This window comes from Vigna umbellata, chromosome 11 (genome assembly GCF_029865625.1).
Source record: "Vigna umbellata cultivar VRB3 chromosome 11, Vumbellata_1.0, whole genome shotgun sequence".
NCBI classification, from domain to species: Eukaryota; Viridiplantae; Streptophyta; class Magnoliopsida; order Fabales; family Fabaceae; genus Vigna; species Vigna umbellata.
This window is the reverse complement of record NC_142175.1, coordinates 32012555-32036910: the sequence shown is the minus strand read 5'-3', so window position 1 is coordinate 32036910 and position 24356 is coordinate 32012555. Positions and strand designations below refer to the sequence as shown.

General features: G+C 29.9%; 3 protein-coding genes and 2 non-coding genes across 9 annotated transcripts; 2 read left to right on the top strand and 3 right to left on the bottom strand.

Annotated features, from left to right (window-relative positions):
* Positions 1-6642: 6642 nt before the first annotated feature.
* Positions 6643-8363, bottom strand: LOC124842630 (dof zinc finger protein DOF3.1-like). The gene has a single exon (XM_047319160.2). It carries the CDS (start codon positions 7856-7858, stop codon positions 7235-7237), a length of 624 nt encoding a protein of 207 aa, XP_047175116.2. The 5' UTR covers positions 7859-8363; the 3' UTR covers positions 6643-7234.
* A 4352-nt stretch (positions 8364-12715) lies between these two features.
* LOC124842612 (haloacid dehalogenase-like hydrolase domain-containing protein Sgpp) lies at positions 12716-14853 on the bottom strand. Of its 4 annotated transcripts, none has more exons than XM_088101571.1 (5): positions 14653-14853; positions 13768-13882; positions 13472-13623; positions 13120-13381; positions 12716-13030 (listed from the first exon to the last, which is right to left on the bottom strand). In XM_088101571.1, the coding sequence occupies exons 1-5, from the start codon at positions 14799-14801 to the stop codon at positions 12986-12988; spliced, it is 723 nt and encodes a 240-aa protein (XP_087957697.1). In that variant the 5' UTR covers positions 14802-14853; the 3' UTR covers positions 12716-12985. The 4 variants fall into 4 exon arrangements, with proteins under 4 accessions (XP_087957697.1, XP_047175084.1, XP_047175087.1 ...); XM_047319128.2 differs by having other exon boundaries at positions 12716-13043; positions 14653-14848; XM_047319131.2 differs by having other exon boundaries at positions 12716-13043; positions 14562-14697.
* Positions 14854-15205: 352 nt separating this feature from the next.
* On the top strand, positions 15206-15328 carry LOC124842634 (U6atac minor spliceosomal RNA). Its single transcript, XR_007029193.1, has one exon. It is a non-coding gene; the product is annotated as a U6atac minor spliceosomal RNA (small nuclear RNA).
* A 263-nt stretch (positions 15329-15591) lies between these two features.
* LOC124842631 (haloacid dehalogenase-like hydrolase domain-containing protein Sgpp) lies at positions 15592-18526 on the bottom strand. Of its 2 annotated transcripts, none has more exons than XM_047319161.2 (5): positions 18371-18526; positions 16814-16928; positions 16502-16653; positions 16135-16396; positions 15592-16051 (listed from the first exon to the last, which is right to left on the bottom strand). In XM_047319161.2, exons 1-5 carry the CDS (start codon positions 18400-18402, stop codon positions 15866-15868), a joined length of 747 nt encoding a protein of 248 aa, XP_047175117.2. In that variant the 5' UTR covers positions 18403-18526; the 3' UTR covers positions 15592-15865. The 2 variants fall into 2 exon arrangements, with proteins under 2 accessions (XP_047175117.2, XP_087957658.1); XM_088101532.1 differs by having other exon boundaries at positions 16814-16931; positions 18371-18509.
* A 2226-nt stretch (positions 18527-20752) lies between these two features.
* Positions 20753-20876, top strand: LOC124842636 (U6atac minor spliceosomal RNA). Its single transcript, XR_007029195.1, has one exon. It is a non-coding gene; the product is annotated as a U6atac minor spliceosomal RNA (small nuclear RNA).
* The last annotated feature ends 3480 nt before the right edge of the window (positions 20877-24356 follow it).

The following is a 24356-nucleotide window of genomic DNA, read 5'->3' as shown; positions in this document are numbered from 1 at the left end:
ATTAATTAATAAGGGAAGAAGTAAAATTCTTAAAAAAAAAATGAGTTAGGGAAGTGGTCAAAGATGTTATCTTGATTATATAGAACAAAATTAGCTAGAAGAGAAAAGTCCATATTTGAGTCGGCATCATGTTTGAAAATAGAAGAGTTTTGCAATTATTAAATTTCAACAAACTCTTCTTTTTTATTTATTTTTTATTGTGATTTTCTTTTGATTCAATTATTTGATCGAGTATTCCTTTTTATTTATATTATATCTAGGTTAAATTTGTAAAAGATGAAAAAGTCTAAGCTAATGGAAAGGACAGATATATAAATAAACCTAAATGATTATTTTTAACATAAAACATTAATTCAATATATTTATGAATTTTCTTGTACATATCGGTCATTACTCAATTAAATTTATAACTCGTTTTAATTTCCAATTTCTTACGTTATTGAGTAAATTTTCTAACGCTTTAATTATAATTCCTTGTTAATATATTATTATTTTTTTCAAAATTATGATAAATTCTAAGTATTTGATTTTTTTTAATTATGAATGAAATTCATCAAAAAGTTTTAAAACATAAATCAAATTCATTTAAGTAATTAATACTTTCAATTCAAAACATCAAGACAATACGTTTGTAGGTATTTTTTTCTTATATATTGACTTTTTTTTTTCATTTTTAGTTAATATCAAACTTAGATTTAAACAAAAAGGAAAATAACTTTTAACATATTTACATAAGTTCAAGTTCTTAGAAGTTTCTTTTCCCATTTTATTTTTTTCTATATTATACATTCAAAAACTATTTATTTATTTTTTTACAAAAGAACTTTTAGATGGTATAATTTGAAATTTATTTTTGACTTCTAAATTGAGTAAGTCATTTTTTACAATTCAAAAACTATTTTTAACTTTTGAATGGTGCAATTTGGAATATTTTTCTTATAAAAAATTGACTTCTTTAAAAAAGGGGAAAAAATTATGGGGGTGCAGGAGGAAAATAATGAAAGTACATGAAGAAGAAACTGCCTAGTTTCTATGATGAAAAATAGTTAAAGCCCACCAACAACCGTTCCAGACAATACAACCAAAAGTAACACATGTTCACAAGTTTCAAATACTGAATCCTCTTACCTTGCTAAAGTACTAAATCCACTTATTTCATTCATGGAAGAAATTTCAAAGGATCCGCTGCAAGCACTCCTAAGTTCTTTTATGCATTCCTAAGTTCTTTTATCGGAAAATATAGTTTTTGTTTTTTATTCCTACCATACTCAATAGTCTCGAATACATTTAGAAGTCAAAATTTAAAATATACTCAATAATCTTACATCGTTTAAAAGTAAAGAATTAATTGTGTGAATTTTCACACAGTTTTTTTAAAGGTTATTTTTTCTGTCATTATATCTAAGAGAACAACTCCAAAACTAAAGGTTGTTCTCCCTTTCACACTTTTATCATTCAATGTGTTTGTTATGTATAATATTTGCATCATAAGCAACCACTTACAATTTTTTTACACTCGTGATTTCTTCATGTGACAATCTTGTATGAAAAAAAATGTAAGAAAAACACATTTTTCTTCAATGCAAGTGTTGGAACTTGTCACTTAATTTGGCAAAGTTGTGAAAAAAAGTGGCTACAACTTTAAAATGTCTGTGAGGGTAATCCATTTTTAACATTTGATATATGATTTAACGGATAGCATTATGATATTTTTCTGATAACATTTGATATAAATGATGATATGATAATATTTAACACTTTGATCAAACAAGAAGGATTATTATTAAGTTGGTTATGTTATTGTATATTAAATTTGAAATGGTAACTGAGATGAAAAGAATTCATACTCAAGGTCAAGGTATATCCTGGCGTGCCTGCAATAACTGTTGATAAATGGGTGTCATCTTCATCTGAAAAGATCCTCGACAATCCAAAATCAGATATTTTAGGATGCAGATTTTCATTGAGTAAAATGTTTCTGGTATTAACATCTATGTGAACAATTGGGGGCCTACAACCATTGTGAAGGTACTCCAAGCCTGCAGATAAAGTTGAGTGTGTTACATAACAGAATATTAAGTAGCTATTTTTGTTTTTCTCTGTTCAGTGTGTTACCTAGCATAATATTAATAAGCTATTTTTATTTTTCTCTTGTAATCTCCTATAATCCTCACCTATTGGTGCATCTAGTGCAATTTGAAGTATCTATTTCCAATCTAAGAACTTTTAACTTTCACCTGCATCCATAGCGAAAAGATGTAAAAAGGGAAAGTTTTGATATCAAAGTACACATTTTTAATGCATATGTGATATATGCACATATGACAAATTGAAATAAAGTGTTAGAAGTTTTACATCGACTAGATATAAAGTTAATTTAAAATATATATTTGGTGTAAATCTCACTTTACAAACCGATTTTGTGAGGTTGAGTTATGTTTAAAGTCTACTTCAATGTGAGGGAGGTGGGATGAAAGTTCCACATCAACTAGAAATAATACCAATTTAAATATATGCAGGGTTCCAACCCGTTTTGACAACACTAAACAACCATATATTCGACTTGTCTTTATAGTTTTCTTCATTAACTTCGGATTAAGATCAGTCTAATCACTCATGCTATTTTGATCAATGTATACATGTGCGTATGTCAGGGCAACGATCGGGTGTGTCACAACAAGGAGTATGTGAACCTTGAAGATATTATCCGTTTTGAGAAGCCTTTACGAATTTGCTTTTAGTATCACTCCAAAAGGCATTTTACCAATGGAGGTATCATATGTATATAAACTCATGTTCATCTCTTGTTGTATCCTATGTGCTATTTAGGAACACTATGTAATGATGCAACAACATGTATAGTTTTGTCAAAATGAAATCTACAAATTATTAAAAATTAATATGTAAACTAAATTTCAAGTAATATTTATAATAACTACTATTACTTTAAAAATAAATACAAATTTCGGAACTTTCACAGGTTTCTTATCTGATATTGATTAGCCGAAGTTCTTTTTTGTTAATTTTTTGTTACTAAACATCATTGTGGTGTGTACATTTATATGTTTTTCATGTTGGGTACAAATAAAGTTTCACAATAAAGTAAGAGATGAATATAAGTTTATATACACATAAAATAAAATAAGAGATCTATGTGTATGTGTGTTGTCCCTTCCTACATTCCATTCTTTTTCCTTCCCCACCCTAAGTCTAAGTGTGCTGTTATAAGATCAGTTTTGACTCTTCTAGTTTAGTTTTTTAAGAACTGAATTGCTCCAAATAAATTGCTTTAACTAAATTCAGATGTTCGTTGAAAATATACTTCAAACAAAATTTTGATAGTTCAATCAATTTGGAAAAGTTTAGTTTGATTTTGTTCATTGAAACTGTAATGCATTTTAGTTCAGTCATCTGAACAATTACATAATTTAATATTCATTGGTAAATCGCGTTTAGGTTTTCCTCAAACTGCGTAAGATACAGTCAATTGCTAAGTTTGATGAGTTGAAAATATCAAAATTTAGGAAAGAATATTTATAGCTATACCATAAACTTTCAAACACAATAAATAATGATAATAATAAATAAATAAATAATATGGTTTGACTTGGAAATTTAGATCACAAATCTATACACAAAGAAACAGGTTTAATTAGTTTAATTTAAATTACATTCAATTAAATTAAAAAATTAACTAATTAATTGATTTTATTTAAAATTTCATATTAATAGAACAAACACACCTTATCATTAACCATTCTATTTTGCTTGTGGCCTTTAATAATAGCAATAATTTCTCATCATTCCATCACATTTCTATTATTATTACTAGTAAAGAGGTCTCCCTTATTAATTGTAATAAAATAAGAACATAAAAAATAAATAATTTTTTATCAAGTATATAATAAAAAAAATAGTTCAACTATTCACATGAAATCATTTCTCGTATATTATGAACACTAAAAAAACTTGACTTAATTGAACTACAAAATGTAAAAGAGATTACATATAAAGTTAAGAAATCAAATTTTATTTTTAATTGTATACCGTATTATTATTTATTTAATGTGAGAATCTCAAAGAAACAATATAAGTTGTGATGTGGATCACATTATAAGAGAACCTAAGCTATATTTTATTTCTTCTTTATTTATAACAATCTTACTCAAACTCTCCATTCTCATATTCTAAATGTGAGTCTAAATTTTGTATTGAACAAAAATATAAAAATAATATATAATATAAATGTTGGATCTATCGAAGGAAGGTTCACTGCAAGATATAAACACCAATGAGATCTGAACCTAATCACATAAGGGATTGACATCATTCTCTATTCAAAACCTTAAGACAATAAGTTAGTGGATTTTTCACTTTTATATAGTGTTTTACTTTCTCATTTCTATCAAATAGAAGACTTCGACACATGATTGGATTCCCAACAATACAGGTAAATAACCATTAACTTATTGTGTTACGATTTTAATAGAAAGTAATGTCAATCTTTTATGTAATTGGACTCGCCTTATTAATGTTATATCCCCTAGTAAACCTTTTCGTCGATAAATCCAAATTTTTTATTTAACATTTTAAAATATTATATTAATAATTTTTTATATAAAATATTCAACTTTCTCTGAGTTAAATTTTCAACACAACCAATACATATGTATGGTTCCAATTGAGGTTGATATTTAACAAAAAAAATACCATAAATTCAAACTCAAATGGAATAGTGTCAACTTTAAAAGAAAAAATAACCTTTTTCTTTGTCCATGTTTTTTGACCAGGCTTTTTTGAAAACAAAAGTTAATCACTATTAAGCCATAAATAATTTATAAAAGTTACTTAACACTGGTTGATTATGTAAATGTTTAGATTAAAGAACTAGAATGTTATGTTTGGTACGTAATAATATAACCTAGGTCAATTTTTTTTATACCTAATTAGGAATGAAATTGTGTAGACTGATATTGACCGTGAGAAGTATTAGAATATGCAGAAGATAGCAGAAGATAGAAACGTTGCCGACATGAAGAACATGATTCCATTCAACAATGTTTTTCCACACAAATAACACAATCAAGCAATGGCAATAGTCACTATACTTGAAAAAACCAAACATTGAATATCATGTATTATGATTTAGGGTAAGTTTGATATAAGAAGAAAACTAAAAATATAGAAGTAGAAAACAAAACATTGGTTAAAATAGTTATATAAGTTTACTTAGAATGAAAAAAAAAGTGAGAATAAAGATCAAACTTGTAAGAAAATACACTATATATTTCATATTTCATATTTCGAATTTGGATCTTTTGATAATTTTTTTATGCTTATTTATAATGTTTTTCAAATTTATTATTATTTTTAATGAGCACAGATTCTTTATTAAGTTTTACTAAGTTTCATAATAGTATGTCAGATTATTTTAATTTAATATTGATTTATGTACTGTATGAAATAACTTTAAAATTTTATAATGCGATAATTGTTGGATTACAATTATCGAAATTATTTTAGAGATATTAAAATAAATTCTCTACTCACTGAAAATATTATAGTCTTTTAATAAATTTTAAAAGAGAGAAATATGTCATCTGCCTTTTACAATTTATGTTTATTCTGATATGAAGTTTTTACGTTTTCTATATCGTTAGGAAAGTCATGTAAAAAGAATGGAAAACATCAATTGTTATAAAATAAATATTTTATAAATATATTCAAATAAGTTCTTGAAATATTTTAAAAGTATATTTTAATTATATTAGTGGTTTTGATATATTAAAAAAAGTTAAAGAATACAATTTATTTTTAATTCAAATAAAAATAATCATAAACACGAATAATCACATAATAACATGAATAGTTTTAAAATGATATTAAAAAAATGTTATGAAAAATATTATTATAAAAAACAGATTCTTGACAAAGAAATCATTTTTCTTATTAAACAAGTAGTTTTTATCAAAAAAACAAAAATCATATTTTAAATTTTTATATTCTGATCCATTGACACATTGGTATTATTTTTATCAACATAACTTTCACAAGTTTCCAAATTTAAACACATACATGAATCTGAGGCAAAAATTCAGCTGACAACCACACATGCACAGTCGTAAATGAAGTGTTCACTAACAACACACACTGTGGTCCATCTTAACACCCATCATGGTATGTGGACACCACTACAGAACCACGATCATCATCACACACCCATTAAACAACCAAACACACACCATCACAAATCCACAATCAACTCATTTAGGGTTTAGAAATTGGTGGTGGGATCTTGCAATCCATACACATTGACCTAATATCATACCTATAAATAGAAACTCAATGAATCAATAACACACTTAGTTCAGAAATCAGAAATACATTGAATGACTTTATCATATACAGATCCACTAAAAGAAGCTGAACAACCCTGGATTAAGGATTTTAAAGTTAAAATAAATAACACCAAAATGTTGAAATCTTGAATGAGTTAACAATGATATCACCCCGATGACCATGGTCAGGTCCTCCATTCATAACATACAGACAAGATAAACTTCAACTTCAAACTCTGTACTTTAGATTTTCTCTTATCATCCCCACATACCCTTTTATATAATCTAAATATAATACACAACAACAACAACATATGAAAACTTTCATATATCTTCAAAAGCTATCCCAAAAACATGTATCAAATTACATCTGACCAACACTGTCACCACAACATTGTCTCTCAAATAAAAAAAAAAAAAGAACTTTTTCTCTCTCTTTTGTGATTTTCACCATTGGTGGGTTTGAAGAAAACCAATCACTACCATATATGATAAATTGACAAAGAAAAAGAAGCCTTTACCTAAAGGATGCTGCTTCAGTGACCTTCTGGTGTATGTATCAGTATGATCCTCCATAGCATGCTACCGATAGGCTTGATGAAACTATGTAACTCTTTACACAACCATAGTGTCTGAGTATATTGATATTATATATAAGAACAATCACTGTAATTCATAAACTTCTCTATAAAACTTGTAGCAGAAGAAAACTAAAATGTAAAATAAATTAAGTTTCCCTTATGAGGTGAGATTAACAGAAACTTAATTTTGAACTTCTCTGAAAGACGAGATCCGTAATTTGAGAAACTCAATTTACCTTATCATTTTTTTTTCTTTCTTCCTAGAACTGTTCATAGAGAAATTCATAAACTGAACTATTTGTTTTTTCAGCAACTCTATTGAAAACTCGGGCGAGGTGTGTATATTGCAAGATCAGACCAACCATGGCCACCATTCCAACAGGTTGATTCCCCATTCTGCATACCCAGAAAACCCTCCGAACTCCCATTACTCTGAAGCTGCAAACCCGGGTTTGAACCCGAATCCGAATTCAAACCCAGGTCAGAACTCACATCCTGCCCAAATTCACCCATTTTGAGACCTGACCCAGTTGGATTCAGACCATCCAAGAGGGTTCCAAAGTGGCCAGATGAAGCCAACAGGGAACTAAAGGTGCCACCAATGTTGAGCTCCCTACTGTCTTGCTCGACCGGGTTGGTGCAAATCCGGGTCGGGTCAGCCTCAGAAACCGCAGAGGAAGCCGGCGCAGAGGAGCGTTTTGAGGTTGACGAACGTTTTATGCTCTTTCTGCTTCCACCCCCGACAGGGATGTTTCTCAAAGCACCACCCTTTGTCCAGTACCTTCTGCAGTTCTTGCAAAAGTGACGCGGCTGAGAGAGGTTGTAGTTGTTGTAGTAACAGAATTTGGTGTTCGTGGAGTCACAACGCGGGCATTTGAGTTGTTCTTGTTCGGGAAACTGAGGGTGCTTCAAACCTTGAAATGCTGTCGGATCTTGCATCCTAGAAGAACCTGAATTTTACCACTAAATGTGTTCAGAATGGTGCTATGCTGAGAAACGAGTAAATGGTTGGTTTGTGCAGAAAGATCCAGATTAACCTAAAAAAAAAGAAAAAAAAATGTTCTTTGTTAAGTGGCAAAAAGGAATTGAATTGAATTGAAGCACCAATGAGGAGAAAGTGGGAACACGACAAAAAGGTTGGATATGCTTTTGTTTGAGGTGTAGTGTAACAAAAAGCTTCAATCTAGAAGCAATTTCAGGGAGTTAGTTTGTTTTATAGGTCACATAGGAACATAGAATAAGAACCAAATGCAGAGACAGCAAATTGAAGTTTTTGTGTGGTAGTGATGAGAACAGAACAAAGATTAACAAAAGATGAAACATGTAAGAGGAAACGGTGAAGTGAGAGATGTGTGATATTCGGTGGCAGAAAATGTTGACAAAGATGAAGATGAGCTATCTTTCTGTTCTGTCACTCTGTTTATCCGCGTGGAAGTGACCACAAGCTTCCAACTCAAATACAATCACAATAAAAATGTTAATTAAGTTAATACTAATACTATGTAAGAAAGTAGAATAGATTTTTTCAATTAAGTTAATTAATTCAATTAAACCACCAACAACTATAAAAACCTGATTTAATTTAATTATTTATGGTATTAATAAATTAATAAATAAAAATAATAATACAATAATTAGAGAAGGGCGATGAGTGGGCCAGGGGAAGGTGGCGTGCGAAGAAAGCAAAGGGATATGATGGTGTCTGTTGAGAAGATCTGAGCCGTTGAATGAAGAGGGATCTATGGATTGTTGCGTTGCGTCGAGTTAGCGTCACCCCCCAGCTCAGCGTGGCGAGAGTCACCCGCAACACGTGGCGAAACCCCCCAGTGAGTGGAGAGTGTGAACGTGCTTCGTAGGAATGGTTTTGTCGTTTTGTAATGATGATGTGGTGATGACGTGGAATGAAGTTCGGTCTCTCTCTCTCAGGTGCATGTTCTCGTCTCATGTGCGTACGTGGATCACAAGTTTCTTACCTAAGCAATGTCAAATTCTTGAAATTTAAAAAAAAATAAAAAAATAAATTCGATCCAACATTATTAATTGCTGAAAACACAGTATTTGTAGAAAAATAATTAAAAAAATTTACAAATTTAAAAATAAGACATGAATTAAATGTTTGTTTGAAAATTATAAAATAAATAGGAAGAAAAGTTTAACGAAAATTGAAGAAATGTTTATATAATTTACTGTTTTACTGGCTTAATTTAATAGTAATAATAAAGAATTAGAGTGGAAATTAAATTAACACTTTATGTTGATGAGTGATAGTCTAATATATTTACAATAAGGTGAATAACTTAATAAGATGTGACGCTCGAATTTAATGCTACATACCTATTATCATGCTATTGAATGGGTTAGATACTTGATCGAATTCATTAGTACCAAAAAAGAAGGTTAATTATATCAAAGATGGTGTAACGATTAAATGTAGAGGGGCGAAATTATATGTCAATAATATAAGTTTAAATATGAATACTCCATTTTTGTGCTCAAAACAAGACCGAAATTACAATACACGTAGCGTTCTACGTGATAAACTTTATTATACCGTATAATTAATGTAGTTTGTCCCATATTCAGTTCATGCAAGAGATTAGATTGTTTTGAAAACGTAACTACGTCTTTTTAATTAATGTTTATAAACCTTTCTTAAATAACTAATAAAGGTATCTGGTTTTTCCAAAATAAGTTATACTAAATATGTGAAAAATGCTTATTAATAAGGGTTGTATTATATACACTATGATCTAATAATAAAACTTTAGGAATGAAAAATTGATTAATTTTTACAATAATATCTTAATAATATTTGAGCAAAAAAAAAACTCAAATTTCATGTCCATTAACGATAAGAAACAACGTGTCTAAGCGAAAAGAATTATGTGCGAGCTTCAAAATCAACTAATGATAAGAACAAAATAAATAAATAAATAAATATAGATAGACAGATAACAACCTTCTTCATTTTTCAAGATTGTGATAGTTCCAAACTTCTTATATATAAGTTGCTATTAAACTTTATTATAAATTATTAAAAAAGCAATCTATCATATTTTCACAGCAAACTTAATAACATGGACGTGGAAAATTTGTTTGGGGAATACAAAATCAAACAGTACATATATATAAGTGAGAAATAACGGTTACTTTAGATTTTTTTAATTAAATATTAGATCTAAATTCTAAAGAAGTTCAATGATAATTAATCGATTGACAATATGAAACTCCTACCAGGATAAATTATTATGAATGTGAAATATTTACCAAAATTTTCAACAATTAATTTTTATTAAACAGTCTGAGTAATTATTTGTATGGAAATTTCTTTCTCAAAATCCAAAAAGAAAATGGTATATAATGTTAAATTTAATAGTATTTTGTTAAAAAAAGGAATATTATAAAAATGATAATTAGTTATGGGACCAGTGATAGTGATTTTGATTGAATTAGTTAGGGTATGGTGAAGAGATAGGTGGTTGAAATAATGGATTGGGTTGAGCACTAGGAAGGGTGTGGAGCCATGTTTTAATGAAAAATAATGGAAGTGATGAAATGGAAGAAGGATTGGGTAATGAAGAGAAACACAATTTTAGGGTTAGGGTTGCAGTGGATGGAGAATGATGGTGATGATTATTATCTGAGCAAAACGTGCTGGTTATGATTTCATGAATGTGATCCTCTTCACACAACTTCATCATCACCCTCTCGCAATCCAAAATCATCTCCATCTTTATATTCAACAAAAAATGAACAAAATTATGAACTAATTCTCTTTATTTATGCATATACATACAAAGTGCATTCAGATACTAAACGAGAGATGTAAAAATTTATAATATGTGATACAAAGGATTAATACAATAGTGCTTTTATCAGTGAAAGTGATTATTTGAACATGTGATTTGAATGGTCTTAAGTTTCTGATACGTACTTTTAAAGGTTGAAACATGTGCAAAGGATTAATACAATAGTGTTATTGGGTCCTGTGATTATTTGATTTGAATGGTTTAAGTTAATGACATGTATTATTAAAGGTTGAAACATGAAGATGTAAAATTTTACATAAACACAATTGTGTTTTTATCCGGATCTTGAACATGGTTCTTTAGAGAGGTGGTGTGATTTAAATGACCTTAAATTTCTAATATGTATACTCGAAGGTTGAAACATAAGGAAAATTCACCTGCAAAAGACTCTTTATTGTTTAAATTAGTAAGAAAGCTTAGATTTATGAGTGAAAATAAGAGTATCTATGAAATTGAGTTATAGCTTTTCCTAGAGAGTACTTGTTGTATTTATAAGATTAATATGTGTAGAGTTATGTTGAAATATCACTGAAATAATACTTATCAAATAAATAATAATAATAAAGTGATACATTATCATGAATAATAACCATAATATTAAATTAGCAAGATTAGTTAGGATTGTTATTAATATGCGAATATTTTTTCAATAGATGTATTTTGGGTTATTTCAAGATGAATATTTTTTGCTTATTATCTATTTTGGTCCCTCGATTCGTAACGTTTGTTCAAAGTGATCCAACCTTTTATAAAAAGTTCAAAATGTGTAAAAATGGTTAGTTGATATTTATCTACGTCATTAAATTTTATTTTTAAAATTTACATCTCAATTGACCTCAGCGTGTCACGCAATCAATAATTGCATAAGTCATTCAGTTTTGGTCAGGAACCATTAGCGTTTTTAACTACCTAAGCAAAAAGGACTAACTTGAACTGTTTTTACAGAATATGAGATGTTTGTGAACATTTGAAAAAAGAAAGGACCACTTTGAACAAACTTAACAAACTGAGGGACCGAAATATGTATTAAACCAATAAATAATAGATATTAATATGTATTTAAATTATTAATAATATATTAAAATATTGTTATAACTTGTTTGGTTAGAAACCTTGGAAGGTGATGTCTTAATTTCTAGTCGTATCTATAATGTTTTGATAGAAATGTGGAGAGTAATATTAAATCCTATAAAAATGGTAAGTGGGATAAATAAAAGTGGTGGCTTAGATAGTACGAGTTTGTGGTGATAGGAATGTCATAGGTTTAACTCACAGTTTGTAGTCACTTAGAAATGTGAGTGTCGTGATAAAATTTCTTAAATCAAGATAAGGAGAGTTAACTAGTTTTTTTTCTTCTTTTCTTATGGCATTTACTTAGTAGTTTTATTTGGATTAAATTATATATTTGTGTTTTGGTTAGATGAAACTCAGTGTAATATTTTATTATATGGTTAGATAATATACCACCAGTGAATTGTTTTCATTATATAGTTTACATACAATTCAACATAATAATGTTTGAATGTATGTTACAAATAAAAATTTAGGAGTGATCATAAATTAGTATTTTATTTTGAAATAAATATTATAAAATTTATATATTCTAAAAGTTAACAAGTTTGGAAATTATAGTTTTGTTTTTCAATTATATATGTATTTAAGGATTTAAAGTTAATATAATATATATTTTTGGATATAAACAATTACACTTATAATTATTTTATATATGTTATAAAAATATAGTTTAATAATAAATATTAATAAATAAATAAATTGATGAAAGCTTATGGTTTATGCCGAGTTTGGAAGTACGCGGGTCTTCTTTTCAAAAGTTAGGCCGACGTCAGAGATAGACTTCTCATTCTGTAGACAGATCAACTTTTGAAGTTCGATCTGCCTAATATTGAACGCGTAAAGCTTCAATCTTCGTGCGGATTTTGACTATGGCACCAACCATTCCCAATGCGAATGCGACGTAAAGCTCTAATTGTCTAATAACATATGGGTGTCTATCCAACCATAGTAACCGATACATGTAGAAACAACTATTTATTGTCACATACAAATGATCATTGTCTTTTACTTTTTCTGACATGATAAATATAACCTTGCTAAATGTTTTTATCTAGAATTTCCAACTTGTCGGCACCAGGCTTGTCAAGTTCTTCTAAAGCTGCCCACAATTTTGGATCCTCATAATCCTTTATCAGAAAGGCAGGCTTTGCTTTCATGAGTAAATCCTCTGGGTTTCGTGAAGCTATCCCAATAACAGGCATCCCAGCTGCCACTCCAGCCGTAATCCCTGAAAAAGAATCCTATTACAGAAAAATACAAAGTATGTCAAAAGCAGGTCTAGAACAACTTTGTCAGACATCACAAAAATGCAGAGACCTCAAATACAAATGCATGATCCTTCGATGCCTTCAGAACTTCAAGAGCTTTCAAGTAGGGATCCGGATGAGGTTTACCACGTTCACATTCATCACCAATGATAAGAACATCAAAGAAGTCCGAGAGACCAAGTTTTGAGATCATGAGTTCTGCATTTACTCTTGGAGAATTCGTAACTGCAGCTCTCTTCAGACCACGCTTTTCAACCCATGTTCTCATTTTATCAAGGCCTTTCACAGGCTTCAGTTGCTCTCTCGCCAATCTGGACAGTCCATATATAAGAGAGTTATCTTCTGAAGCTTCGAATGAACCACATGGAGGAAGGGTATACAATAGAGAGATCAGGGTTTACCTCTGGAACATGGCTTCCTTTTCTTGTACAAACTTCAAACCTTGTTCCAGATCATCAGGAAAGGCAACTAAGGCAGTATCAACGTTGTTCTTGCCAGAAAACTTTTCAACAAAAAATTCCTCCGTTATGGGAACACCTCCATTAAAACCAATCTGACAACCACCAAGGTTCGTGTTAGTTTACTAATGATCATGTGCTTGTGATGGTGATTTGCAAATACCACAAAAGGATTATTGCAACAAAATAACTAAAATTATTTTCCATTGAGAATTTTATACTAAGAGAAGAAGAAGAACCTTTAGGAGCATTTCACGCAAAGCTTCGTAGTGGAGTGGATCAGAGTCACAGAGTGTTCCATCAACATCAAAGAGCACAGCTTCAAGTGAAGCAAGTCCGGTGAGAGAACTCATGCTGCTAGTACAACAAGAAGGTAATGAGAGACAAGTTCAGCAAATGCTCAGGAATTGGCTGTGTGCTAAATTTTCTTTTTCTATCACAAAGCAAGCCACAAACTAACTACTCTAAGGCTTGAATTGTTGCATACTGCCACCTGAATGGTTTATAGATTTGACATGCCTCCTCATGCTTGATCCCTTTTGACTTAAAACAAACACAATATATTGCAGAAAATATAATAAAACTAAAGTAAAAATCCACAATTTTGCTTGAAAACAAAAAGGGTGTGGGTAGTGATGCCTCCACATAATATGAAAGAGGCAATGCTTAATGAACACCACATCAATGAAGATCTGTTAAAGTGTTACTAATGGAAGAGATTTACAGAGTAAATTCGGAATAAATTGCTGAGACAAAATTGAATAAGAGAAGCTACTGCATATTATCAGAAAAAAATGTTTCACAATTAAAACAAGTTCACCCAACACAAAAAATGACCCAAGACTTGCTTTTGTGCCCACATTTACTCAGTAGTTACTAAACTATTACAGGCACTAAACCATGAAACAATTCATTATAATTTAGAAAGACAATAAATAATAACAAAAACTCGTCAAACAGAGACAAACTTCTCAAACTCTTAACAGGGTTTGTGAATAATGGAAGGTAACAACATGCGTGAAAACGAACATACATGAAGAAAACAACAGTGTCCTTGAAATTCGAAAAGGAATCGTAGCTGCTAGAACAACATGAGCTACGTTGCAAGTGATAGAAGGAAGCACCTTGGGAGGCAATGCAAAGAAGAAGGTTTGGTGAATGTTTGTGCGAGATTTGTTTTGGTGCAGCCAAGGTGAGGTTTTGTAGATGGACAAAATTTTACCACCGAAGGTGAAACGTAGTTAGGGGAGCATGGGATTCTCAAATGGGTCATGGATAACGAAGTCCAAGGGTGTGTGGTATGCAGAAAAAGAAAAGATTGTTACTTCAAGATAAGAAGCATGGTACACCGTCAGAGGTAACATGTCGTTTTTGTATTATGTCGGGGCAATGATAGTTTGACAAATGTTTTTTACAATATCACATGTCATTTTTGTATTGATATATCAGTATAATATCAAATAAATAATAAATCGGTGAAAGAATAATACATATATTATATCAAAATTTGTAAAAATAAATTGTCAAATTATTCTTTTCCATTTTGTTGTTTCACGTCTTCCAAACAGGCAGAGATAGTAAGTTAAAAGAAAAAACATCTCAACCACGACAAGTCCCACATTGACTAGTTTGTTAAAATTATCTTGCTTTATATATGACTTTTAGCCCCTAAGTAATGTGTTCGTTAAAAGGAGAGATGGTTGGCATCTCCCCTGACAGGGACGGGAACAGCCTTCGGGCTTTCCTATACACATCGGTTAAGGCTACCCACCTTTGGTGGATCTATAACCAAATTTTTTTGTATTATGTGGTATTATTGCATTAGAAATATAAATATTCAATATTAATTTTTTTTAATAGAGATCCAAATTTATAAGAGATTTATAATTTAATTAAATAAATTGTTTTAGGTGAAGACAGATGCGACATAATATTCAATAATGACAAAATTCAATCACACAACTTTAAATTAAAAAATATAATTTTTTTTGAATATTTAATAGAATAATTTTTTTTAATAAAAATATCTAAAATTACAATAAGCTTAAAACTTATTCTTCATCTTACTGTAAATTATGAATTATATGAAGGATTTGATTATGTTGAGCATAAACTACAGTACAGTTACGATATCCTGGGCTTGACCCACGGGTTCAAAACTAGCAATGAAATTATTGCTAAGAAAGAGAAAGAATGACTGTTTGCTGCTGCAAAGCAACACCAATGATGGACATGTATTGTAATGTGGCCACCTACAACAATATTATGCAGTTGAACCTAAGAATTTAATACGAATCCCGGTTTCTGTGAAGAAATTCTTCCAGTTTCACTAGTAATTCAAACTGAAGGAGGACCACTAGCCTTGTCAAGTTCTTCCAAAGCTTCCCACAATTTTTCATCATTATAATCCTTAATCAGAAATGCAGGTTTTGCTTCCATCAAAAGCTTTTCTGGGTTTCTAGTAGCCAAACCAATAACAGGCATCCCAGCTGCAACTCCAGCTTTGATCCCTGAAAAAGAATCCTACCAAAAAAAAAGATAAAGTAATGAGTCAAGAGCATATCCAGAAAATTTATTCTTCAATAAGGCATTACAAAAGTGCAGACCTCAAATACAAATGAGTGATCCTTTGATGCCTTAAGAGCTTCAAGACCTTTCAGGTAGGGGTCTGGATGAGGCTTGGCATGTTCACATTCACCACCTATGATAACAGCATCAAAGAAATCTGAGAGGCCAAGTACGGAGATCATGAGCTCTGCATTTGCTCTTGGAGCATTGGTAACTGCAGCTCTCTTCAACCCACGTCTTTCAATCCATTTCCTTACTCTATCCAAGCCATCCAAAGGCCTCAGTTGACGTGCTGCCATTCTGGAAAATCCATCAGAGAATCATGAATTATCCTCTAAAGCTTCAAATGGACAACATGGGGAAATGGAGGAGAAAGGAATGTAAACGAAAGCAAGTATTTCTTACGTCCGGAACTTGGCTTCCTTATCATCCACAAACTTTAAACCTCGTGGCAGATCATCAGGAAAGAGAGACAAGGCTATGTCATCATTGTGTTTGCCAGCAACAGTGTCAATAAAGAATTCCTCGGTTATGGGAGCACCACCATTAAAACCAATCTGACAACCGCAGAAGATTCTATTAGTTTTTCAATAGTTATAGATCATGAGCTAAGTTATGCTGATGTGTAAAGACTGAGCGGAATATTGCAGAAAAAAAAGAACTTTTTTCAATATTTTGAACTTAAAAAAACTTTTCTACTAATAAAAGACACACGACCTCTTGAAGCATTTCACGGAAGGCTTCGTAGTGGAGAGGATCGGAATCACAGAGAGTTCCATCTATATCAAAGAGCACTGCTTCAAGAGGAGCAAGTCTGGTAAGAGAACTCTGGCTGTTGGCACAACAAGATAGTAATAATGAGTGACAAGTACAGTTACGAATATACTCATATACTAAAATTTCTATACCGTGAAGTATGACAAATAACCAGTAACCAACTACACCAAAAGCATAAGCTATTGGGTATGGCGTATAACTGGTTTATATATATAACGTGTTCCTGCAAGAGTCCTTTCGAATTAAAATTTAGATAATACACAGATGAAACTTCCATTCTGTAGAAACTTAACTTCTATTTGGAAGAATCAAGTTAACAAAAATCGAGTTTTGCAACTAGGACAAAGTTATAGAGGCTTTAATACCACGATATAAAGGGTTTTTTATGTCTAACAATACAAAACATATCTCATTTATAAGTATCCAAGCCCCTCAACAGCTGGTCAGTTAAACAAGAAAACAGTATTGTAATGACTAAAAAAACGACAAATCACTCGCGATGCATTCAGTGGTTTGGGTATTGGATGTTAATTCACATAGCTGCAGCAGTAAAGGCATGTTGAAACCGAGGCAATAGACAATCGAGCAACTGATAATTGGGTATTCCTTTGACAACAAAGCTTAAGATACAATAGGATATGCATCAAAGATGCCATCAAAAGAGGCTACCGGTTTTCTTCTGGCAAACCATTATGCTGTGTTATCTGCTGCTGTGGCTAGCTCTGACTATCATCCCATTGCATACCTACTCACGACAGGACATCCCAAACAACTTGGCCGTTGTATTTCTTCTTTGTATTTTAAAAGCAGATTTCGTGATCTTCACTCTTACAACAAACGAAATATTACTTTTAAAAAAGTATATATTCAGGACGAAGATTATATCAAATTTATTGTTCATCTTATTTTTCTAAGTTCTTGGAAATTTGTTCTAAAATGAATAACTAACAAGGCCACCAATTGAGCGCAGACAGAGGTACCTTAGTACCGCTTAATATCAGAGAACTTGGGGCAATTGGCACCTACGACATGTATGATAAATCCAACTTTCGTGTTCTTCACTCAAAAGGCTCGAAATTAATCGGAAAAAAGACTGTTGTTTTAACATTCAAGTTGAGAAAGGTAAATCTAACAGGAAATCTAATATGGATGCAAAATTCAATCCCCTCCTCTCCCCTTCTTTCTCCATTGATCTTGATCTCAACCAGAAAAAAATCAAATAAAAAATCACAAATCCATCCATCCATTCACAAAATATCTTTTATTTGTAAGAAAAGATTGATCCATGTGAAACACCAGTGAAGTTCCAATAACAAATACTCATGACAGAATGATGAGTGACCCAAAAACCAAATACAACTCCAGGTTTCTGAATCATGGCATTGGTATACAGAAACATAGAAAATGGAAAACTTTTATCAACCATTGCAGAAATGGCAGAAGCTAGTGTCCCTTAAAATTGAAATTGCTCAGTATAAAGAAATAATGGATACCTACCTTGAGACGTCATTCACTGAAGAAGAAGTCATTGTTACTGAATGCAGAGAAAGATGCGGAAGATAGCTGTGATAGAGAGAAATCAGAAAGTGTCCAATGGAATCTGCACAAAAGCATAAAAAAAGTAGTAAATGGCGGATATGCCGTATGCTATACCTCAGCTGTAACATCAATTTTTAGAAAAATTATATATTATATATTTTTTTTACATCATTTTTTGACACAACTCATTTTATTTTATTTTATTTTTTAAATTTTAAATACATCAATATAATAAAAAAAATCAATAAAAATAATATGTGTTATATTAAAATATTATCAAAAAATTATTTAAAAATATCTTTTTAAATTAACTGATAATACTTATTTAATTATTTTTTATAATTTTTTATACAATTAATCAACTTTCATAATTTGATATTAAATGACTTCCAAACCATAAACGTATTACTTTCTACAGTAATTACCTTGAAATAAAGCATGTCAATCATAATTTTTAGTACCCATTATAAAAATTTACACACTTAATGTCAAAAAATTAAAAATCATAACAAATACATTTTAAAATAATATTTATACATAAATGAGTTAAATACGTTGTTTTTCTCTCAAATTATTATAAAAAATTGTGATTTATTTCTAAATTAAATTATAAATTTGATTATGTATTTTATAAAATTTATGGCAAATATCATTTTTAATAAAACAGTTACATTATAATAAGAAAATATATGTTACCTGATTTTTATAAAGTACAGGAAGTAAAGATAATTTTCTTACAATAATTTAGATTTAAAAGAATATATTTAAATTTTAATAAATTTATGAATAATATCCCTCCAAATCTTTTAACTATTTAAATTAATATGAAAAGAAATTATATTCTTAATTGATGAAAGGTGACCCAATTTGTAGGAAAGGGGAGAACGAATTTGTTTGGTCTTCTTGTCGAGTCAAAAGTGAGTGGCTAGGTTTTTCTGTAAGGTCGATGTTAGCCTGTCAATTTCATGAGTCACATGTCATTATATCTTATATTTTATATTTTATTATGTAATAAATATATTTTTAATGTGATTTAGGATTAACTAAAAACATATGTAATTTTTAATGTATTGTTGAGTACATTAATAAACGTACCTGCTTTGTAAATAAAATTTTAAATAATAAATTGTTAGTATTTACATATATATTTATTATCTGCAATAGTATGTCACAGGTATTTTATTATTGGTTTAAAAACAGATTAGGTACTAATATTATATTATATATATATATATATATATATATATATATATATATATATTACCTGTAAAAAAATTTAATTTATATTTTATTAAGTTAAATTTAATTAAAATTAAAATTATTTTATATTTTATTATATTAAATTTAATTATATTTGAATTTGAATTTAAATATAATATAATTTATATTATATTTTATATATTATTTTAAAAATTTATAAAATATATCTTTTAAAATATTTATGAGTATCTGTAAATATTCTGAGTTTTTAAATATTTGAAAATACTTTTTAAACAAATATTTATGTAAGTAATGGATAGATAAGTGATGGAATTTCTTTTGTTACGGATCGAGTAGTAAGTAGAGATCGTATTGTTATCATCTTTATCAAGTTTGTTTGATTTTTTAAGAAATTTCTTTTATTGTCCCAATTTGGTTTGGGTAGTATGGTCTTTTAACTGCACATAAAATCTATGAGGGTGTATAAAGAAATTACTAACTTTCCACAGAATTCCATGTCCAAGTGCTCAAATGCCTCCAACCAACTTGAATAATGTAACTCTAATGTTAGTAATAAATATATTTATTCATATATTAAAAATTGTTAATTTCGTATATTAACAATAGTATATTTCGTATATTAACAATTGTTCTTTAAATTTAAAACTAAAAACATGTAAGTTTAGTCTTTTCTTTAGTATTATAGCAGTGAAAATTTGGCAATCATATTTTTAAACAAAAGATTAATTCAATTTTTTTGTAATTAAAATTTTGATTCATATATTTTAAATTAAAAAAATTAAAAACACATTTTCCCTTATAATTTTGGGTTTGGGTTTGGTTTATTGGTAATGAAAGAAGCATTTTCTCTTTGTCCAAACGGGATATTGGTTGTGGTGCCTATTACCATACGAGTATCTTAACTACTGAGCAAGCCATCAATTGGTCCGTTACACTGTAACAAGAGAATTAATGCCATGAAATTTATGCATGTGCCCAACAATGCATTTTTATTACAGTCCCTAAAACTTACGTTAATTTTCAAGAGAAAAAGTGTCATCCTCTCAATTGCCAAGTCCCACATTGAATAGTTATATGAACATATGATGCTTTATATACAATGTTTAGCTGAGATGGGCTGTGTTCGTTAAAAGGAGAGATGGTTGGCATCTCCCCTGACAGGGACGGGAACAGCCTTCGGGCTTTCCTCTACACATCGGTTAAGGCTACCCACCTTTCGGTGGATCTATAACCCAATTTTTTTATCTATTGTTGGGCTTAACTTTTGCAAATTTCAAATTATGTTTTTAAATTTGCCAGCTGTTCGTTTTTAAATCTATTAATGTCATGACTTCCTTACTAAGCAATTATTACTTGAAATCACATGATGAAAACATTTTTTAATTCAGTATGTCATTGTAATGTCTGATTAATTAAATGACTGGTACTTTCATTATTTTAAGAGGATAACCAAATGTGCAAGATGGCTATGCTGCTCAATGAATCCCCATGGACTTTGCCCTTTGTATTTTCTTTAGCATATATTCAAGATGAATTTCTTCTGTGATTGGAATTTCTCTGTTTTTTTTTTCTTCGTAAGATTTCACATGATTGATCTGGCTTATAGGCTGATTCGTATCTTTTCCTTGAGAATTAAACAGGTTCAAGAAAAGAAGGTCAAGAAAATTTCTGACATGAACGTTGATCCAGTAGCTCTAAATCATTTCTTGCAAATGGAGTATCTCCAGATGGACCATACAATTATTTAAGCAACGATTTCTCATTTCCGCCAGGAGGAATACCTTCACTAAGATGACAAATGCATGGTCCAGACCAAGGTGTAATGAGACCAAAAAACATGTCAAAGGTAAAAACTTGCCACTATACTATGTCAAATGTCAGCTTTCCACTATATATATATATATATATATATATATCCTTTTTTAAGGCATAGCCCGACCATATATATATTGAAGTACTTTGACTGAAAGAGAAGAACTTGGTCAAAGGAAGTCTATAAAAATTTATGTGACACCGATGCTCACTCTTTACAACTAGTTAGCATTAAGTGAATTCAAGGATTTGTATTCTAGCCTTATATAGTTAAGTTTAAATCGCATCAATTACAAACATTTACGTTGCCAAAAGAAAACGCATGGAGCCTATTCACACGATGACCACTCCAAAAATCTCACTTGACTGATCTAGAATATATCATATATGGCTACCATCCCAATACTAGTACAATTTGGAAGCTGGGGCTGGGCTGGGGCTGAGGCTGGACTGGTCTGGGGCTGGGCCCGGGCTGTGGCTAGGACTAGGCTGGGCTGGTTCTGGGGTTGGGGCTGGGCTGGAGCTGGGTCTCAATTCCTAAAATAATTTATGTTTGGATGCTTTTATTCTATAAGCAAGCTTGTAATAAAACTCTGTCAACACAAAAGCTAGTAGTATTTCGATGGATTTTGAATGTTTGAAACAAGAAATACGAGTAAATAAAATTAACTTGATAACATGGTTAATAAGTTAAATTGTTGTGGAAAATAAAATGACAGAATGAATTGTCATTGAAGTGTTTTTGACATGTCAAATGTAAACAGTCATGGAGTGGAACCGTCATTGAAATGGTTTGAAGTTACCAAATTTTCACGCTGGCTTGTTCATGCTTCCTTCGTCTTCTAGATTTTCATCATACTGTTTGTTTCTTTTCATCTTCTCGTTTCCCTATTTACTAACGGTCTCCATTGACAAAGACACTGACCCTGTTAAACAAGCTGAACATATTATACCACATTTTGGAGTGTCACTTGTGATTTAAAAACTCAACATTTTTATACCATTGCAATAACAAACTAAAAACAAAACATCACTTAACTGGGGAAAACTTTGATTCAGAAATAATAATAAAAATAAAAATTGCCTGAGTTTATAACAAAAGAACTATAAAAGTTCCAAATTTCAATTTCAAAAACTCCAAAGGTTCTCATATCTCTGCGTCACTTTGATTAATTGATTCGGAGGTCCTTATTTCTACAGATTTGCGTCAATTAGGTCCTCGTATTTTGAAAGAACTCAATTGGATTTCTATTTATGTAAAATTGAATCAATAAAATCTTCGCCGTTAAATTATGTGAACGGCGTTAAATGTGTTGCTTAATGGCATGGTGAGGTGGCATTTCATAAACACGTGGCACCAGGCAACACATTTAATGTCGTCCACATAATTTAACGGCAGGGGTTTTATTAATTCAATTTTACATAAATAGGGACCTAATTGAGCTATTTGAAAATACGGAGACCTAATTGACGCAAATTTGCAGAAATGGGGACCTCCAAATCAATTAAACCTAAGTTATACGATCATCTTACAAACACACACAAAAAAAAAGTGAGCTAACAAAAAACATAACATGATAATCAAACAATGAACACACTCACTCAACCAATAATACCCAACCATGAATTCAACAATATTCATGCAACTCATTAATATTCATATCTTCAAACAAGACCACCATTAGGTCTTTTCTTCCCCGTAACATATTGTCACTATGACCTCCCTTAGACTTATCATGTCTGTTTCCATATGTCTTACGAGTACAACTACACTTAAGCCCAAAGTCTTACGATCAGACCTAGAGGTGTCAATTTAGAGGGTTACTCCCTACACCACCCACATTGCTCCTTGTACCACCACATTTTTAAAAAATTTCAAAACTATCCTTTATATTTTAAAATATCCTACACCCCCACATTTTTTCTTCAACGAATGTCGATATCCGTTAAAGAAAAAATACTTCAACGGATATGTCACATCAGTTGACGGATGTCGCTACATCCGTTCAAGTTTTTTTTTGTTTATTAATTTATATTTTTTATATAATTAGTTAAATAGATGTGCCACATTCGTTAAGTTTTTTTTTAGTTTATTAATTTATTATTTTTAAAATTAATATATAAATATTATTTAATTTTCTTTTAAATTTATTACATAATTATATATAAATTAATTTTATTTTATTTAATAAAATAACTATTATTAATTTAATTTATATCTTATTATTTAATTAGTTATTATAATATTTTCATATTATTAATTAAACCGAGGTGGCCACATTCGTATTTTTTTTAAGTTTATTTATTTATTATATTTTAAATTAATATATAAATATTATTTAATTTTTTTAAATTTATTACATAATTATATATAAATTAATTTTATTTTATTTAATAAAATAATTATTATTAATTTAATTTATATACTATTATTTAATTAATTATTATAATATTTTCATATTATTAATTAAACGGATGTGCTACATGGTTTTTTTTTCTAAGTTTATTAATTTATTATATTTTAAACTAATATATAAATATTATTTAATTTTATTTTAAATTTATTACATAATTATATATAAATTAATTTTATTTTATTTAATAAAATAAGTTTTATTAATTTAATTTATATATTATTATTTAATTAATTATATAATATTTTTCATATTATTAATTAAACGGATGTGCCACATTCGTTATTTTTTTTTATTTTTAAAGCTTTTAGTTTACGGATGTGGTCACCTTCGTTGATGGATATCAAAGGTGAAACGGATGTTGACATTCGTTGAAGGTGAAACGGATGTCGACATCCGTTTTATTGGAATGGCAAATTAGGTATGGAGTGGTGCAGGGGAGCATTTGGTGGTGGTGGAGGGAGCAACACTTGTCAATTTAACCCATGGCCCCAGGG

What these genes read in the sequence shown, in the direction of transcription:
- LOC124842630 (XM_047319160.2), bottom strand. Translation starts at nt 7,858, where the DNA reads ATGCAAGATCCGACAGCATTTCAAGGTTTGAAGCACCCTCAGTTTCCC.
- LOC124842612 (XM_047319128.2), bottom strand. Translation starts at nt 14,801, where the DNA reads ATGACCCATTTGAGAATCCCATGCTCCCCTAACTACGTTTCACCTTCG. An exon ending in TCTTTGCATTGCCTCCCAAG is followed by an intron (nt 13,883 to 14,652) that starts GTGCTTCCTTCT and finishes TTGTACTAGCAG; the next exon opens with CATGAGTTCTCTCACCGGAC. An exon ending in AAGGAAGCCATGTTCCAGAG is followed by an intron (nt 13,382 to 13,471) that starts GTAAACCCTGAT and finishes TGGACTGTCCAG; the next exon opens with ATTGGCGAGAGAGCAACTGA.
- LOC124842631 (XM_088101532.1), bottom strand. Translation starts at nt 18,402, where the DNA reads ATGACTTCTTCTTCAGTGAATGACGTCTCAAG. An exon ending in AAGGAAGCCAAGTTCCGGAC is followed by an intron (nt 16,397 to 16,501) that starts GTAAGAAATACT and finishes TGGATTTTCCAG; the next exon opens with AATGGCAGCACGTCAACTGA. An exon ending in ATCACTCATTTGTATTTGAG is followed by an intron (nt 16,052 to 16,134) that starts GTCTGCACTTTT and finishes TTTTTTTGGTAG; the next exon opens with GATTCTTTTTCAGGGATCAA.